General features: G+C 46.1%; 1 protein-coding gene across 3 annotated transcripts in view; it reads left to right on the forward strand.

Annotated features, from left to right (window-relative positions):
- The first annotated feature begins 678 nt into the window (after nt 1–678).
- ETV6 (ETS variant transcription factor 6) overlaps nt 679–18,799 on the forward strand; it is a 144,318-nt gene continuing 126,197 nt past the window's right edge. For 2 of the 3 annotated variants that reach the window (XM_054830586.1, XM_054830571.1), the window contains exon 1: nt 687–1,072. Coding sequence is in view for 2 of the 3 variants with exons in the window: in XM_054830571.1 (XP_054686546.1) it covers nt 1,040–1,072 (33 nt within the window). In the remaining variant the exon portion in view is untranslated. Of the gene's footprint in view, nt 1,073–18,799 lie in introns of all 3 variants that reach the window. The other variant, XM_054830563.1, reaches the window with a different exon arrangement.

The following is an 18,799-nucleotide window of genomic DNA, read 5'->3' on the forward strand; positions in this document are numbered from 1 at the left end:
TTTCCTGGTCGGGGCTCTTAAAGGGGCAGCCCCGCCGGCGGAACAAAGGCCATTGTGCTGCCCGCGGACCGGTGCTCCACCCGCTGCCGTCCGTCCGTCCCCCATCCCCCCCCCAGCCATGTTCGCCCATCGCGCTGCCCGGCCCGGCGCTGAAGGCCGGTACCGTACCGACGCGCGGCATTTAAAGGGCCCGCGCAACACCCGCCGCCGCCGCACGCCGCGAAGTCAAATGACACTAAACACCACGCCGCGACCCGGCTGCCCCCGCTCCGCTTTGGCCGGCCCGCATCGGCACCCGAGGACGCCGGCGGCTCGCCACAATCCCGCCGCGGCTGTGGGGCACCGCCGCCCCGCCTTCGCCTCTCCCCTCCGGCGGCGGCGGCCGTTCATGCCGGCGGCCGTCTCCTGCCGGCGCGGCCCCTTTAAGGGGCGGTGCGGGGTGCCGGGAACCCACGTCAGTTTCGGCCCCGAAACTCCGGATCAATGAGCGGCGCGGGGCGGGGCGCAGCGCCCGGCCAGGCCTGGCCCGGCCCCCGCCGCCTTTCGGTTTCTCTCTTCCAGGAAGGAAAACACCGGCGGGGAGCGGGGCCGCGGCGGCAGCCCCCGCCCCTCCCGCCGCCTCGCGCCGGAGCCCCCGCCCATCCCCCCGAGACCCCCCCCCCCCATCCCGCGCCCCGTGCCGCGCGCGCGCACCGGCTCACACACGGACTCCACGGGCAGAGAGCGCGCAGTCACACACATACACACGCACACACACGCACACAGAGCCACAGGCGTGCGGGGGGCGGGAGCGATCGCGCGCCCCCAGAGGAGCGGCGGCGGCGCTGAGGAGGGGACTCCGGCGGCGGAGCGCCTCCCCCGGGCAGCTCCGCGGGCCGCGCCGCGCCCGCCGCCGGGCGATGGTGGCGGCAGTAACTTCCCCTTGAGGGGACGGGCCGGGTCGGGCCGCGCCGCGCCGGGAGAAGAGCGGAAAGTGGGGAAAGCCCGAGAACTTCCCGTCCGCCCGCCCCGCCAGGCTTCGCCGTTTCCCTCCTGAGAGATGTCTGAGGCTCCTGCTCAGTGTTGCATCAAGGTAAAGCCCCGTCCCTCTGTCCGTCCCTGTCTGTCCGTCCCCTGTCAGCGCGGGACGCGCCCGCCGGTAGCTCAGGGCGGTGGGTGCTGTGTTTTGCCCCGGGTTATTTGGGTGAAAATAACTGTTTCTTTCTCTTCTTCTTTTTCCTCGCGTGAAGGGCGGTCGCGGGGCGGGGGTGGTGGGTGTCGGGGTCCCCTCACGTTTGCGGGGCGCGCAGCCCCCAGCCGTGGAAGTCAGGAGCGCGGTGCTCCTCATGCTGGGGGGGGAAGCGGGAGGCGGACGCGGCGACGCGGCTCCCGTCGGTTGTCAGCGCCGTGCGCCTGCCCCGGGGGGACACGCACAGCAAAGCCGCCGCGGCCGGGATTTCGCGGCGTGGCTCTTCACGGCAGGAGCCGGCGGCGCGCTGGGCGCTTTAAAAGGAGCCCGGAGCCCGGCCCGGCCTGGCCTGGCCTGGCTGCCCGCGGTCCCCCACCAGCAACTTCGCAGAAAGTTTCCTGCCGTCAGGGAGATGCAGCCGCTGCTGCTCCCACCAACAGTGGGTTGTGGGGCTGGCGTTTTATTTTTTGCTTTTAATTTTTTCTTTCTTGTGATATCCATATTATTTATTTTTATTCGCTGTGTTTACTGGCATCACTTGCCTGTCAGCAGGTAGGGGAGCCAGCGCTGCACAGCCTGGGCTCACTCTGCCAGGGCCCAGGGGATGTGTTTCTCTGTGGCTTGGCCTGTGGAAGAAGGGGTTGCCCCATGAAGTTTCTCGTTTTAAGTGTAGGTGATATGTGAAGCTGAGACAATGGAAAAAAAAATTAACTTTTTTGTCCAGACCCTTCCTATCTATAGCCTGCTAGAAATAGTGCTTTCCTCTCTCCTTCCCTCACCCTTCGGTTTTGTTTTAATCATGCGTTTTCTTCAGGAGTCGCTTTGCCTTGTTGCCAGCCAGGAATCTCCCTTCTGCTTGCGACTAGCTCTGTCCGAGTAAGAGTGCTTTAGCGGTTGTCTCTCCCTGCCTGGAAGGAAAAGGTGACTTCCAGACTCTCTCTAAAGGGAAGAGCCTAGAATAAACACACACTCAGTTTAAAAGCATGACTACTTTTGTTTGCCTGTCCGGTGTGTGCGTGTATGTTTATGGTGGGAGTCTTGTCTTTTATACGGTGTCACCACAATTTGAAAACTTCTGGGTGTATTTTCTCTTGCTGAGTTCGGGCCTGTCCCCCATGAAGTCTCGTGGCTTAGAGACTCTAGTTTGACTTTTCATAACACAGACGGACAAATTGGATAATGGTGTATTGTATGCGCTTTACAGTATGGCAAAATGCTAATGCAGGCAAAATGTATTCAATTAATTAGGCAGATCCCTATATATATATAAACTGGAATATAACTACTGTTTTTTCTAGTAAAACCTGTGGAAAGGTAGGATGCGTTGTCTGGACAGAACAACATGAATGTCACGATCAAGTAGTGTCATATGAGTTGTGTTTCCTTGTTTTCGACGTGTCGTTTTGAAAATAGGCTTACACATGCTCTTACTGAAGTCAGCAGCAAATTTACTGTTGATTTCAGGAAGAGTAAAGCTGGTCCTTCCCTAATTTCACTGAGGTATGTTACAGAGTCATACTGTAAGGGATCAGCTACATAGCAGGAGAGATACAAGCAAACTTACCTTTCAGTCTTGAAATGACTAAATGCCAAATATTCATTACATTTAGAGAGATAATGGGAAGCTGATTTTTTTTTTTTAAGTGACTAATTCTAAATGCCGTGGTCTGAACTTCTTATTTTTTAATGTGTAATTTGTTTACATGTTGACCCTTGCAGTTATCTGTGTTGGAAGACAGACACTACTGTTGCTGGCTTCTCTATTGGTGATTATTTTAATAGTTTCAAATACAGAAAGTACATATTTTCAGACAAAAATATGAATTTCAAATGATAGCACGTCTTCACCAGTCAAACCATTCTGGGTAGCTTTCTCTTCAGTTTTTGACTCTTCTGTTGTTTTTTGGATGCTTGTTTCAATAACACAGAGTTAAAGGTGGTTGCAATCAGCACCTGGATTTAAGAGGAGTTGTTTAAATGATAGTGTGATTATACAAGTGCGATTGACTATTTCTTCAGCGTGCCAGTCCAGCTTGCGGCACGGAGCGTGAGGTCAAAGCAGAGGGGCAAGCTCCGCACCGTACTCCAACTTCTCTGCTAAGCTGCTGTGTTGTTCAGAAAAGTGGCCAAGTATTGTGCTGCAAAGGTGTTGCAGAATTTCATTAGGAGCCTGTGAACTGGAAGTGGTGGTGCTAGTGGATGTATTTTGTATTTATTTTTTTTTTCCCCTTCCTCCTCCAACACGGGGCAAGGGTGCATGCAGTAAATGCCACAGCAACTGGGGTGATGAACCACGGAAAGCTTCAGCAGAGGGAGTGAAGGATAGTGCTTTATTTATGCCCGAGCTGCTCAGTGCACAGTCTCCCTATCTCACCTTATTGGAGAAGCATGCTAATAAGATTTAGGAAAACTTTGAGGAGGTGAAGTTTTGGTATATATTTAACTAATGGTAATCAATATAAACTTGCAGTAATATCTCGGTTCATGTCAAGTACTTATCAGTATGTACGTGTGATTGTATATTGATATGTGTTTGCTTTGTGGCAAGTATGTGTGCTTACTTACATTAACTCTTTCTCCAAGACAGGAGAAACATAATGCCTAACATCCTGATCTTGCCAACGCTTGGGTGTGTGCTTGCCTGGCTGATGGCAAGCAGACCCATTGTGGTAAGGAATTTAAGTGTATGCGTAAAGAGCTTAAAGCTGCAGAGAGAAGTCATCGCTGAGGTTCAGAAAATAAGATCTCAAGGGTCAGAGATGAGTGTGAAGGTTGGATGCTCAGTATTCAGTACAACTTTGGGCATCAGCGTACTCTCTGAACTGATAGGCTTCAAGCTTGTGGCAGACTCCAGCCTGAGATGGCCTGAGGGCTTTGACTCTGAGGTGGGTTGGGAAGGGACATCTGGTGTGGTTGTCATATTCTGACACTTTTTCTCATCCCGGCTGTTGGGATGTCTACGTTGGTAGTAAACCAGTTCCTCTGCTCGAGCCATAGTAGTTAGCCGATATATTATCATAAATAGTGCCACGACATTGGCACTCCCTCCTTACAGTATTGGCAAATGATCCTTACGGCCTCACCTCTCCTCCCCCAGATGGGAGAACTGAGGCACAAGGAGAGTATAAACATCCTGGCAAAGGCTTACACGAGAACAAAAACACAAAGGGAGACAGGACTAGAAGTATAGACACAGGTGATGATTTTTGTGATTAAATAAGGTTCATGTGGTGATGAATTCTGTTTAAAACCTCACCTGAAGCTTTCTGACTGTGAGGATCTCCCCTTTTTTTTCCTGAAATTGAAATACCTTGAGAATATCACTGTGGTGTCCTATGAAGGCTCAAAATTCAGCAGGCATATAGAAGAATCCCAAAGGGCACAGTTTAATTTGGTTTTTTATATTTTTATTTTTATAAATCTGGCATTTGCACTTGCTTAGTCTGATGTACCATGCGACCACACAAACAACTGTGGTGGCACAAATGTGGAGTTGCGGGGGAACTAAAACTGGGAATATTAGGGGGAAATCAGCTGCTTCGGATCTCCCAGACCAGGGCTTCTCCGAGCCCAGGCTCCTTTTGCACGCTCCTGGCTGATGCTTGAGCCGAGAGTGTTTTCTGCGGGCAGCACTGAATGCATGGAACCTTCTTGCGAGTCAGGTTTCACAACTGACTCCAGTGGAGATTTTATGCAGCTGTACACTGGTGGACGTGAGCGCTTTCTCTTGCAGTGAGCTGTACGTGGTGGCCCTTGTGATTGCATGGGCACCACAGGAGTTGGCACAGAACCCTGTAGCTCGAGGACTTATCTCACTGGTGCTCATTCCTCGTTTCAGATTTGAGGATGTACTTTGTAATCGTTTTAAAAAAAAAAAGAGGAAAAAAGACTGCTCATGCAAGCCGAAGGGCAAAAAATCAGCATAGTGTTTGAGCTTTCAATCTTAACTGGCTTCCCCAGATTTACTGATTTTTTAAGTAGTGCTTTATGTCTCCTAATACTTCATTGATGCTATTTTTGCAAAGAGCTCTCTCCCACCACAGGCTTCCCATGCTGAGGGACTGTTCGGCACCATGCAGCCAGAATCCTGTTACCTTTAAACAAGGCTGTTAGTACAGAGTATGTTCCTTAATGTTTATTGGCGATCTTGTGTACTAGGAGGAGGATCCTTCTTCTGTGTCAATGACAAAACTCCCATTAAGTTCAGTGGGTGTAGGATTGAATGGGAGAAGACTAGAGTTTAGAAGTGCATACTATTTAACACCTGATTAATCACTTAACTCCTTGGCACCAGCTAAATTTAATCCCTCTGAAGCAAAATTTTACTAACACTGCCCCAATTAAACACTGGTCGTTACTATTCACTGTGTCATTACAGGTGAAGTCAGTTTCCTGGGAGGCAACCCATTAAAACAGCAGCCCCAATCTGAAATGCCCCAATTAAACAGAGGATACTTTAATGATAATTTACATGCATATTACACCTTGCATCTCAAAGTGCCTTTTGGAGGGAGGCAGCTAAGCAGTGCTCTGCTGATAGAAATGATGATAAGCAGGAGGTGAAGTCTTGTACAGTTACACAGAAGTGAGGTTTCTGCCTTTTTTGGGTCCTTGAGTTCTTACTGGTGATAGCTTGCCTTCTGAAGTCTTCTGACAAAAGCTTTCCTAATAACATGCTTACTGTGTGAAAGGAGAGCTAAGGCAACCTGTGTTTTTTTGCCAGTAGTGTGGTTCTGACCTACAATCCAGAAATCGGCTAATTTGTTGGGTTTTTTTGGATGTGTTTGTTTTGGAGTATTTGTGGTTCAGTGCCTTCAACTGGGCATCCCCAGAGTGATAGCAATTCAAAAGCAGGTGCTTCTGAAAATGTTCTCTCTGGCCTTTGCTTTCCCTATCTGAAACAGGCATAAAATAATAACAAACATACCTCTGCAGGGCAGTAGTGAGGCTTAGTATTTGTAATACAACATGGAAAAAATATTGTATTTATTACAGAAATCAGTGACAGAGTGATCTGATTTGTTCCTGGCTTTTATTTCACAGGGTGTTTGGGGTCAGGGGGGTGTTTGTTGTTTGGCTGTTGGCTTTTTCAGTAGGGGCCACTTATATCTTGCTCTCTCCAACTGCTCAGCAGAGGTTACTGCTTCATCATATCCCTACGGCTGGATCAGCCACGTGCGGGCAGGGTGGCGTTTCTGTGCCCACAGCCCACACTGAACTTGGCTTTGGGAGAGGCAGGCACGTGAGGCAGGCGTAGCTGTTCTGCCGCAATCCTGCTCCTGGCCCAGGGCTGGAGCACTTGGGAGAGATGGCAGCCAGATGCGGCTGCCAGAGCAATCCCCGCTGCCTTCCCCTGACCACTGTCTTTCCCAGGGCTCCCTGAAGCTGAATGCAGAGCAAGCTGCATACTCAGTTGTCCCAGGTGTTATTTTTTTCCTGGGGGTAGGAGGGCATCCCTCTCTGTTAGATCAGATACACCTTCATCATGTGACGAGGGAGAACTCCATGGCAAAGGCAGTGGCTGGTGGTCAGCTGCTAGCGTTATCACAACAATTCATTTTTAGGTCACAATGTGTCCCTGTGCCTCCTGAGGGAAGGAGGCCAACCAGGACAGCCCAAGGGTGGGAGGTTCCTCTAGGCAATCATGAAGAGGCCAAACTGAGCCCCGGCACGTGCTCGGGTTCAGCCTGAACAGAGAGACCAAACAGGCCACCAAAACTCCTGTGCTTTTAACAGCAGAGTTGTGGCAATTGATTCCTGCTATTGTGGGTTATTTTTTTTAGGTCTGCAACCCAAGCCAAATTTAGACCATGCTGGTTCTGGTGGTGTTGAGTTGTCTTCAGGCAGTGTTTTGTTGGAGCACAGAGGACAGCTACTCTCTTTATCTACTTCTTTAGTAACATATGGAACTCAAGCCTAGATTATACTGATTTTAATTTTTTTTTTTACCCCAAAATGCCACTGCTGGCAGGAAAATAAATGCAGAAAACTCTAGCTGAAGTTCAACTTGTTTATGGAATGCCTGGAGCAGTGGTAAATAAAGGATTTTGAAAGGAGTTAAGCTTTTCACTGATAGATGGTATTGCTTCTCTTCTGTGATGCTATTGAGCTCCAAAGTGAACTGGTTATAACAGTTAAGGAAAGCTATAAATGATTCTTCATCTAAATGATTTTCCAAAGGTTATTGCTTGTTAAGCCATGTGCACTTTCTTTGCTTCAGTATTGTTCTTGTACAGTTTGCAAATACTATCCTAGTTAAGAGAGTCTGGAGAGAAAATGAGTATGAAAGAGAAAGAGATTCTCACTGTGGTATTTATGCTGTGTTCTATGGAATGTTTGCACATGGAAATAAATAGCATTGTAAATCATTTTAAAGATGTGTATTATGTCAATAGTAGTATTGGGTGTGACTGCAAGAGTTAAGTATTAGTACAACTCCACAAGAATACTGTGAATGTAACAACTGGGCTTTACATGTTAAACTATTAACAGCTGGCTAATATTAAATCCAGAGTTTGAATGTTTAATATTAAAATAAAATTAAATGTGGTTATAAATAGTAATGATGAGTGATTTCTTGATATTTTTTTTCTTTGTGGTTGGGGTTTTTTGTCTGGTTTTGTTGTAGGATTTTTTCTTTTTTTTTTTTTTTTTTTCTAGTTCACTGAGGTAGAGTCTGATCAAGCTTGGAAATTATTTGTTTTGAAAAGTCTTGAGAGTTTAATCTGGAGGAAACCAACAGAGGAGGCATCCAGTAAAGAGTATCCTTAAAACTGATGGAATGCAGGAAAGAGTGAGATTCTTTATATAGTTTGAATTTCAATGGAGTATGGCTGAAGTGATTTTTCCATTATGTCTTCAGTGGGATCCTCCAAAGCATCTATTAACAGAAACTAGGAATGTTTTCTAAATAGTACAGGATTCTGTGGAAATCCAGGAGCTTGGAGTTCTCCCAGATAAATGAAATGTTAACAAAAGTGCCAGGGATAGTAGTACTAGTATTCAGAGATTTATCCAGTTATTAGGGCCACAACAAGGCATTCAGTATCTGCAAACCACGTTTTCCTTTTCTCTGTCTTGTTTTTTCCTAAAAAGGACTTCACATAAAAGTGGTTTCCATCATTGACTGGAGCACTGTGAAGCTCTGCTGATCTACTTGGAGGTCAAATGGAGCAAACCCAGCATTTCAGCAGTATTGGGAAGCTCCTTCCCGGTTTCTAGGAACTCAGCTGAGGTCTGTGTTGGGACTTCCCCACCATGACAGAAGTAATCCTTTTTTCTTCTGGTAGATTATCATAGAATGATAGAATCATAGAATGGTTTGGGTTGGAAGGGACCTCAAAGATCATCTAGTTCCAACCCCCCTGCCATGGGCAGGGACACCCTCCACTAGACCACGTTGCCCAAAGCCCCATCCAACCTGGCCTTAAATACTTCCAGGGAGGGGGCCTCCACAACCTCTCTGGGCAACCTGTTCCAGTACCTCACCAACCTCACAGTAAAGAATTTCTTTCTAACATCTAATCTAAATCGACCCTCCTTCAGCTTCAACCCATTACCCCTTGTCCTGTCACTACACTCCCTGATAAACAGTCCCTGACCATCTTTTCTGCAGGCCCCCTTCAGATACTGGGAAGCCGCAATTAGATCTCCCCAGAGCCTTCTCTTCTCCAGGCTGAACAATCCCAACTCTCTCAGCCTGTCCTCATAGGAGAGGTGCTCCAGCCCTCTGATCAGCTTCGTGGCCTTCCTCTGGACTCGCTCCAACAGCTCCATGTCTCTCCTGTACTGGGGCCCCCAGAGCTGGATGCAGTACTCCAGGTGGGGTCTCACCAGAATGGAGTAGAGGGGCAGGATCACCTCCCTCAACCTGCTGGTCACGCCTCTTTTGATGCAGCCCAGGACACGGTCGGCTTTCTGGGCTGCAGGCGCACACTGCCGGCTCATGTTGAGCTTCTCATCAATCAATACCCCCAAGTCCTTCTCCTCGGGGCTGCTTTCAATCCATTCCTTGCCCAGCCTATAGTTGTGCTTGGGATTGCGCCGACCCACTTGCAGGACCTTGCACTTGGCCTTGTTGAACTTCATGGGGTTCGCATGGGCCCACCTCTCCGGCCTGTCAAGGTCCCTCTGGATGGCATCCCTTCCCTCCAGCGTGTTGACCACACCACACAGCTTGGTGTCATTGGCAAACTTGCTGAGAATCATAGAATGTCCTGAGATTGAAGGGACCCATAAGGATCATCGAATCCAACTCCTGGCTCCACACAGGACCAGCTGAATCAGAGCATATGACTGAGAGCATTATCCAGATGCTTCTTGAACTCAGTCAAGCTCTATGCTGTGACCACTTCCCTGGGGAGCCTGTTCCAGGGCCCAACCACCCTCTCAGTGAATAACCTTTTCCTAATATCTGACCTAAACCTCCCCTGTTGCAGCTTCATTCCATTCCCAGGGGTTCTATCACTGGTCACCAGAGGGAGGAGATCAGCGCCTGCCCCTTTGCTCCCCCTTGTGAGGAAGCCGTAGGCTGCGATGAGGTCTCCCCTCAGCCTTCTCTAGGCTGAACAAACCAAGGGACTTCAGCCTCTCCTCATACGTCTTCCCTTCTAGACCCTTCACCATCTTTGTTGCCCTCCTTTGGACACTCTCCAACAGTTTTATGTCCTTTTTGTACTGTGGCGCCCAAAACTGCACACAGTACTTGAGGTGAGGCCGCACCAGCGCAGTGTAGAGTGGGACAATCACTTCCCTAGACCGGCTAGCAGTGCTGTGCTTGATGCACCCCAGGATACGGTTAGCCTTCCTGGCAGCCTGGGCACACTGTTGACTCATATTCAACTTGCTGTCGACCAAGACCCTCAAGTCCCTTTCAGCATGGCTGGTCTCTAACGTCTCATCGCCCAGTCTGTATGTATAGCCAGGGTTGCCCCTTCCCAGGTGCAGAATCCGGCACTTCCCTTGTTAAACCTCATGCGGTTAGTGATTGCCCAGTTCTCCAATTTGTCCAGATCTCTCTGCAAGGCCTCTCCACCCTCGATGGAATCAACAGCTCCTCCCAGTTTGGTGTCATCTGCAAACTTGCTCACACCACCTTCTAGTCCTACATCCAAGTCGTTTATGAAAACATTAAAGAGAACTGGCCCTAAAATGGAGCCGTGGGGAACCCCACTAGTGACTGGCCGCCAGCCTGATGTAACCCTGTTTACCATAACTCTTTGGGCCTGACCCATCAGCCAGTTGCTCACCCATCGCACTATGTTTTTATCAAGCTGTATGCTGGACATTTTGTCCAGCAGGATACCGTGAGGGACAGTATTGAAAGCTTTACTGAAATCTAAAAAAATGACATCAGCTGGCTTGCCGTGGTCAACTAGATGGGTGACCTTGTCATAAAAGGAAACTAAGTTTGCTAGACAGGCCCTTCCTCTCACGAACCCATGTTGGCTGTGACCAATGACTGCATTGTCCTTCAGGTGTTTTTCGATAACTCCCAGTATAATTTTCTCCATAATTTTATCAGGCACTGAAGTGAGACTGACAGGCCTGTAGTTACCAGGGTCTTCTTTCTTGCCCTTCTTGAAGGGCAAGAGGACTCGAGATTGTTGTTTCACCATGTTCCCTCTTGAATGGTGAGTTCTTACCTTCCTGCCTGCCCTGTGCTTTAAAACACAGGCAAAGCTAAGCCTTTTCAGACCTGTCCAGAAGTTGAGGTTAGAGGTGGTAGGGTGCAAGGAGCTAGAGCCTCTGGGGTGAGGGTGTTGGTCCCAGTTATCACTGGAGGCTACTGGAAAAAAATATTCCCTGGCAGACGGGTCCTCCCTGCCACATCTGTGAGAAGCTACTTGTATGTTTCCAGTGCACACCACTGAGTGAGACTGGCTGCAACTTGAAACTTGCAGAGCAGTGGGGGTAGCACTGATGGGCTGTGTTCAGCTATGCCGCTGCCTTTCTACCGTGGCAGCTCTGGTCCCAGCAGCCTCACCACAGCTCCAGAGGACCAGCTCTCAGCAGTTTAGAGTAGCACTGTGCTGGGTCGGGCAGCCTGATGTAGGCACATGTAGGTGCCAGATGCCTGAATGGGGCTGTGCTGTGACTGGAGTGACAGACACACCATCTCCCTAGAGGTGAGGAAATGAAGGGCTGAACTCTTTTCACAGAGGGGTGAGGATGCACTCATTCCTGGTAAATCCCAGGGTACTAGGAAGGGCACCTGGATTGCAGGAACAGGAGTGCTGATGGGTGTAAAAGATATTTCTCAGTTGGCAGTCTGAGTGATTGTGTCACCATCAAATGGCTTGAGCAAATGGCTTCTCTGGAAGAGGACTTGGGGAAGACTGTGGGAGTGGCTTCCAGGGGAAGAAGGTTATGGGCTGTAAAATATTTCATGGCATGTGGCCTGAGATATGTATCGCACATTGCACAATAAACACTGGGCTCAAACACACTGGAGATAGTGTCTTAGCAGGCTACCTCACACCAGCTGAGTCATCAGAGCCATCCGTGACTGACCGTGTGCTGGCTTTTATTACCTCCCAACTGGGACAAATTACAACTTCTTTTAAACCTCAAAGTAAGAAGAGTGAATTAATAGCATATGCACAGCCAATTAGCACAGCCAACTGAACCATGTTGACGGACTGAGTTTTGCAGGCTTGGAGAAGTGGGTAGAAAGTGTAGTCATTTTTTTTTTTTTCCCTTGGTAGTTTTGAGTGAAGTGCACTGATGCCTCTTCCGCTTAACAGAAACAGCAAGGTCTCCTTGAGCTCTGTTCAGTCCTGTTTGCTGATAGACCTCCCATAACTGGTCTGGCAGCTGGGGTCGTATTTTAGGAAATTATTGGGTTGGTGAATAAAAGAGAAAACTGAGCTCAGTTTTCAGTTTGGGGTCAAATAGGCAAATAAAACTGTAGGGGGAAAAGAGCATGGAGTAAAATAGAAATTATCTGTATATTGCAGTTTGAATCCATGCTGCGTATCGGTTCTGATTACAGCATGTTTTCCTGACTACTAGGAAGGTTTGTAGTGGCACCAAAAAAGATACAGAAATGAGCAGTGAAGTTGCCTGAGGAAACTTCCATAGGAAGAGAAGCTACATTGCCTAGAACTCCTCAACTTAGAAAGGAGACTGTTGAGGGAGGTATAATAGAAATCTATAAAATTGCACAGTAGTGTAGTATGGGGAGCAATTATTTCTGATAGTACAAAACTAGAGCAGGCAATGAAATTACCAGCCAGCAAGATTAAAATGAGTACTTCTTCCATCTGTGTTAAATTATGGAACTCACTGCCGCAGGATGCTGTGGAGGCTAAAAGTGCAAATGGTTTTAAAAAAGAGGGTAGAATACGGGGAAGATATTAAGCCTAACAGCCTGTACAGGGGGAAAAAAAACCCCTATAATTACCCAGGGGAAGGATTGCTTTTTCTGTCTGTTAAGCCTTTCCTGAAACAGAGACTTCTTGTCTTTTGGGGACAAGATCCCAAGCAAGATAGGCTTGGTCTGATGATGTATAGGCATTCAGATGCTTCAATGTAAAATTTTGCACCCTGGAAAGCTGGTCTCAAGTGCTTGTTAGTCTCCTCTGGATTGTTTCCTAAGTTTCAGCCCCAGCAGTCTTCATTTCAAGAACACTAGTTAATTGGAAGTGGGAAGAAAGCTAAGGAAGAATTTGTGTCTGTGACTGAGAGAGATTTGTGAAGTCTGGATTGCTAGGACTAGCAAGAGATTGGCTTTGTTGCTTTAATTACCCAGATTCAAATGAAAGAGAGGAAAACCTTCAGGGAATACATGGAAGAGGAATTACAGATCAGCATTTGAAAAAGGGAAGTTTTCTGGTTATGGGGAAGAGATGTTGCTTCTAGGAGCCAAATGTGGGTTGACCTGTGCTTTTCCAAAGGTCTCCCAGTTCCCATTATCACCCATGTGAAATGTGTTCCTGAAGCATTAACTCTTTTTCACATATGTGACAAATGGTGTCCTAACCGGAGCTTGCAGCCACGGGCGTAAGAGTTGCTGCTTTCACTGCCTGGCCAAATGTTGCAAGCAGTCACTGAACTCACTCGCTAAGAAATGCTGTCATTTGTACAGACCTTGCATCGTGCTTTGACTGTGATGACTTCTGTTTGCCACTTAATGATAATACACAGATATACAAAATAAATTCTGATATTGTTTTGCATGTGTACTTTTTAGTTATTTTTCCTAAAGGGAGAGTGATTCACAGTGTTGGATAGCCATTAAAACATATTGATGTGCAGCTTTTAACCTAAATTTAGTTCTTCGTTCTGCTAATCTATATAATGTCCACAAGTATCTGTTTAAGTAATGGGATAGCCTTATACAGATTTGGTTAGGTTTTTATTTTGGAAAATAAGAAATTACTTTATTTGCTAGATGATTGATTTTAATTTTTTTTTTAATTTTACATGTTGTTTATGATAGACTGCACTTGGCTTGGCAGTGAAATGTAATCCCAAGTGCAGTCTCTCCCATCAAAAACCTGAGTATTAAAAGTAGTTCTTAAAAAAAAAAAAAATGATAATTGTACACAAAAAGGAAGTATCTGGTACATTTTGAGGTAATATTACTTAATAAATAACAAGCTTTTTTATTAAGCAAATGAAATATCTTTTTTTTAATTGCACTGATTGTTTTTTGTCATGCTGATATAGTATTAGTAGATTTTGCTCCCTCACTCCTCATTTTTATTTGTTGACTGGAGGAAGAAAACAAGCTTCTTGTTTCTGCAACTCCGAAGCGTTTTCCAACTTTGGGTAAACTGGTCGTTGTAATGAACTAATTGACTAAACTGAAGGAAGGAAATATTCACTCTATACCTGTTGCCAAAAGCTGGCTTGGCTCTTTGGCAGGCTCAGGCACTAGGTGTATAATAATGGGTCCCACTCGTTCGAACGGTAGGACTTTCTTTTATGCTTTGATGCAAAGTTTTGTACTTGGAATTTACCTTTAAAATTGTTTTCTGCTGTTATAGTTATGACTGGATCTTAATACACTTTAGTTTCACATTTCTTCAGTTTTTTTAAATTAAAAAAAACAAACCACCAACCTTAAAATGGAAATTTTAAAATTAGAAAAATTATACACATTTAGACATAATGCCTTGGCAGATCTTGAATATAGCGCTCATCAGAACTTCTTTCTGTCCTCTGCATGTTATCTTCTATACTGAATTTTCATTTAATGCTTTAGTGGTGAGACCCATCTTCTTTAGCCACAGAGGGCTGAAGCAATGGAAAATCAGCTGACATGAAAGGTATTTCTCCAATTTAGTTTGAAGGTTTAGCTTTGCAAATAAGGGAAGCCATTGTAGATGCAGAACAAGCCTCCCGGTTCCAGTTGAAACCAAAACCCTTATGGTATTAGTGCTCCTGGAAAGAAAAGGCTCTGGAAAAACAGGTTTTAACTCGTGTTCTGTAGTAGAGGTGTCTGTATGCTTTCTAAGATACTCAGAAGTTTCCATTAGCTCAATGTTTAAATACGTTTGTTGTCACAGCCAGTTCCCTGTGAGGTAGGGAACTAGGATTGCCCTCCTTCATACATGGGGAGCGGAGTGGCTTCATGTAGTCTCTTGGTACCTATAGCTGCAGCAAAATAATGCTGTGCTCTACCAATGTGGTCTCCTTGGGCCCTTTGCCTGCTGCCTACCTGGAACTCCCACTCACTATTTGGTTCACAGATGACAGTGTGCTTAGGCTGGCCTGTCCCATCACTTGTGCTTGCTCTTCCTGCTTGCTGGGGTGAGAACCTCAGGGTCCTACTGCATGTCCCTAGGAGGTGAAGAGTTATGTCACCATCACTTCAGCTAGTCCAGTTATAAGGTGAACTTAACTACTGATAACAGAGAGGGCTAGTTTCCTTCAGCCTAGACTTGAGTTTTCCTAATTCCTCGTCCATTTTCCATCAGTGATCGACAGAGCATTGTGTCATATGACAGAATACTCATTCAGCTGTATGGGCCTTGGCCTCCTTTTTGTTGAAAAAGAGGAAAAAAAACCTTCCCCAAACAACAGCCGAGGTTCTGCCACTTTCTTAACCTCATTTAAAAAATAAACATAGGTAGACCCAGGTTGTCAGCAGGTGGTTGGTACAGCCGTGAAGAAAGTGTGAAAGCTGTGGATTGAAGACATTGAAATAGCTCCTTCAGTGATTTATGTACAAAGGACACTGAGCAGCTGGCCTGGAGTAGGGCTTGGTTTTAGAGCATGTTTAAATTGAAGCATTATAGTGAGCACATGCATATTTAAATTTTCATCTTCTAAAGAGAAAAAAACCACCCAACAAACAACAAAACCCAAAATGAATTAAGGGAGTTAATTAGTAGAGGTAGTTAGAATGATAACTTTCGGGGATGGAGGAAGTTCGATTTTTGGGTTGCTTTCCATGTAACACCTGAGAAACAGAGCCAGCCTGAACAGTTTTGAGTGGTTAGCAAAATTTTTCTTGCCCACCGTTCAAATTACTTGCTCACAAAAATGAATGGCTTGGTTGGGTATCTGTGCTTCTGGAAATAAAACGATTCCATACACTTGAAAAATAGACTTTTTTAAATTAAGAATTTGTCCTTGTGGTTTTTCTGAGACAACTTTTTATCATAGTCTTGAAAGCTACAACAAACTAATCACATGTAGGTTTTTCTAGACACGTGCTGGTGGTGATAAGAGTCTGGGTGAGCAGTCCTGCACTTCAGGGTTGGAGCTTCTGTCTTGATTTCCATCAGAGCTCCCAGAGTATGCTGCTCTCAGCCCATCCACCTTCACAGCCAGACACGCAGAAGTTTAAAGATACTCAGCATTGCCACCAAGATGTGAGCTTTGACATGGGGTGGTTCTCCATGCATATGTAGATAGGGAGCTGTTCGAACCAAACAGAGATCTGGTATCTGTATTTCTATACACCTACTCTAAGCTGTGAGACTGGAGGTTAGTGGAGGAAAGAAAACAGGAGCCAGAGAAATAGGGTGGGATTGAGAATGAAGGAATTAAGAAGTGAGGGGGAGGACTTTGCTATGGCATCAACTGTAAGCAGCTGGGCTGATTGCAGACTCCTGTGGAAATCAAAAAAATTCGCTTTAGAAGGTCAGGAGAGGCAGAGGCAGGGAGAAGCTGAATTGGGGAGGGTTATTTCCCATTGTATGGGAATGGGGAGTATCACATGGAAGCATCTGTTGGTTTTAAACAGGGGGAAGTGTGTTTTCACACAACATACAGTGAGGTTACCGAACTTGCTGCCAGGAGTTGTAGGCCCAAACAGGCAAATGGTTTCAAAAGACAGTTCATACTAGATGCATCTATTTGGGACTATTAATTGCAAAGATACATCTGCAGTCCTTGGCTCAGAAAGCCTCTAACCCGTGGGTTGCTGGGGCAGTGTGCAAGGGAGAGTTTATTCCTTGTGCTCTTACCCTGAGTGTTTCCTGCTGGGTGTTGCTGGAGATGTAGTAGTAGCTTAGACAGACCTTTGGGCTGACCAGAACTACTGTGTTTTTCCATTTTCATTTAGGGTTTTCATACTTTGGTGCTGGACTTTGTTTTACAAATGCCTCTGACAAGTGGAAAAATAACAGTTGAGAGAACCTCTCATGTGAATCAGACCTTCTGCTCTGTTTCTTGATCTTCTTGTGATGCTTCCTCAGCAGAGGCAACCTGACCATCTGAAATTCATGAGATGAATGTACTTCAGGTTATGAAGGACTTCTCAGTGAATTTTGTTCAGGAAAACTCTTGGGGATTTTCCTGTCCTTGACTCTCCTTTAGGGCTGTGATGCCATTTATTGCCATAAAGTGCCCTGACCTATTTTATTTCTCTCGGTTTTTCCCAAGATTTGGCTGACAGAGGGTGGAAAAGATAATTAGATTCTTAGATAATTCAAATGCTACGTGCTGTATCAGCCGCACCTCTTCTGATGGCTGATAAGAGACAAGTGAACACAGTTCCTTGCAAGACGAGGATGCATTTGTTTGGATGGCACAAACACGTAACCGCATGACTGTGTGGCTGATGAACAGGTGTTATACAATACAGGGACAATTCCAGCACTTCCATTAATTTGTTCCATCAGCATGCCTGAAACCTGCTTTGGAGTGACTATCTTGATTTGATAGTTCAATCTCTTTGCCTTTCAATCCCTGACTCTTCTTTTCAAGTTCCTAATAGCTGAGAAAATTGAGGAGGAAGTGTTGTTTACTGAGTGCCTGGACTTCATTTTTCTACACATAACAATTAAGAAATGAGTAAGCTGGCAGACAGGACCTTCTTGTGGGACCCAGTGTGCACCAAATGTTTTCCTTCAATGCAAGTTGAGCTATTTCTCAAACCATGCTTGTCCCGTGCTAATGCAGTTAGAGGGCAATTGGAACTAGAAAGGTGAGCTGGCTAAAAGGAAAAAAAAAACCCAAAACCCAACCTGCAAATGCTTGTGTGTCCTTTACCAAGCCCACATCTAGAATGGTATCCTACAGCAGGCAGATACTATAGCAGCTTGCTCTCACGAAGTACATGCTTTCCTGTCTTTAGGTTGAACTTAGTTGTGGTATCTGTACTGCACAACCTGCTCGCCTTTAACTGTTTCCTGAGGTCCTTCCCACCGCACCAGCTTGGATGGTCCCTCTGCGGAAAGGCTCTTCCTACGCTGTTCCCAAGTGCTGGCTATAGAGCCTGAATGTCAGAAGACATTATACCCACTACCAACACGGTAAAACAGAAACAGAAATTCCCAAAAGGTGCTGATGGCTGAAGGAATTCTGTTTTCTCAGTGTTAAACACAAGGAAGTTAATTTTATCATTCCATACAAAAGTGAATGAAAGTATGTCCGTGTACCACATGCAGAGTCTGGACATGCGCTTTCCTAACCCACTGTGCAAGCACAGCAGTAACACGATCCTGTGACCAAGGACTGTATTATTTGCCCAGGTTTTGTAGATCATCTTTAATTTCTTACTTACTGATATCCTAGCTGTTTGCACTCAACTGCTTAACTCCTGAATTTCCCACTCAGGCTTTGGGTATCTGTATGGTTCGTGGTGCTGCAGGAGTGGGTGCTGGAATGCCGTCTGTGGACAAATGAACAGTTAACAATGTGCTCCAGAATTCAGCCCTCGTTTTAGGCTGGTGAAGCAGGGATAAATTTTCTCATGCCTGCCTTTTCCAGTGCTCAGCCTGCCCCTTTCTCACATTTCCAAATGGATAGCCTATGCGTTCATGCACAGTCACCATGCTGTGTTTTCCTTCAGGTTTGTGCCTCAAGTTTTACCTCACCTTTCACATGTTTGAAGCCACAGTCCTTAAAAGTGGTGATGACAAGGCTACTGGGAAAACACAGCCCTTGGAGACATCAAATTCCGTTTATTCTTCAAGTCACTTGAAATAGGAGCTAAATGATATGCCTGGTTTTAGAAAGCAGCAGTATTCTATCTGATCTTGTCCTTCCAGTGGAAAGAAAGACAAGGGTTTGATAATCTGTATGGCAGTACAGTGGTAAACTTGGAGTGATTTAGACCATTAATGGAAAGTACTTTAACTTTGATTTCTTAACAGTGTGTCAGATGAAAGGAGAATCTTAGCCTGTCTAATTTCCCATTGCTGCTGGCTTGCATAGCATCTGCCTAAAATG

The sequence above is a fragment of the Grus americana genome, chromosome 1, assembly GCF_028858705.1.
Source record: "Grus americana isolate bGruAme1 chromosome 1, bGruAme1.mat, whole genome shotgun sequence".
Lineage (NCBI taxonomy): Eukaryota > Metazoa > Chordata > Aves > Gruiformes > Gruidae > Grus > Grus americana.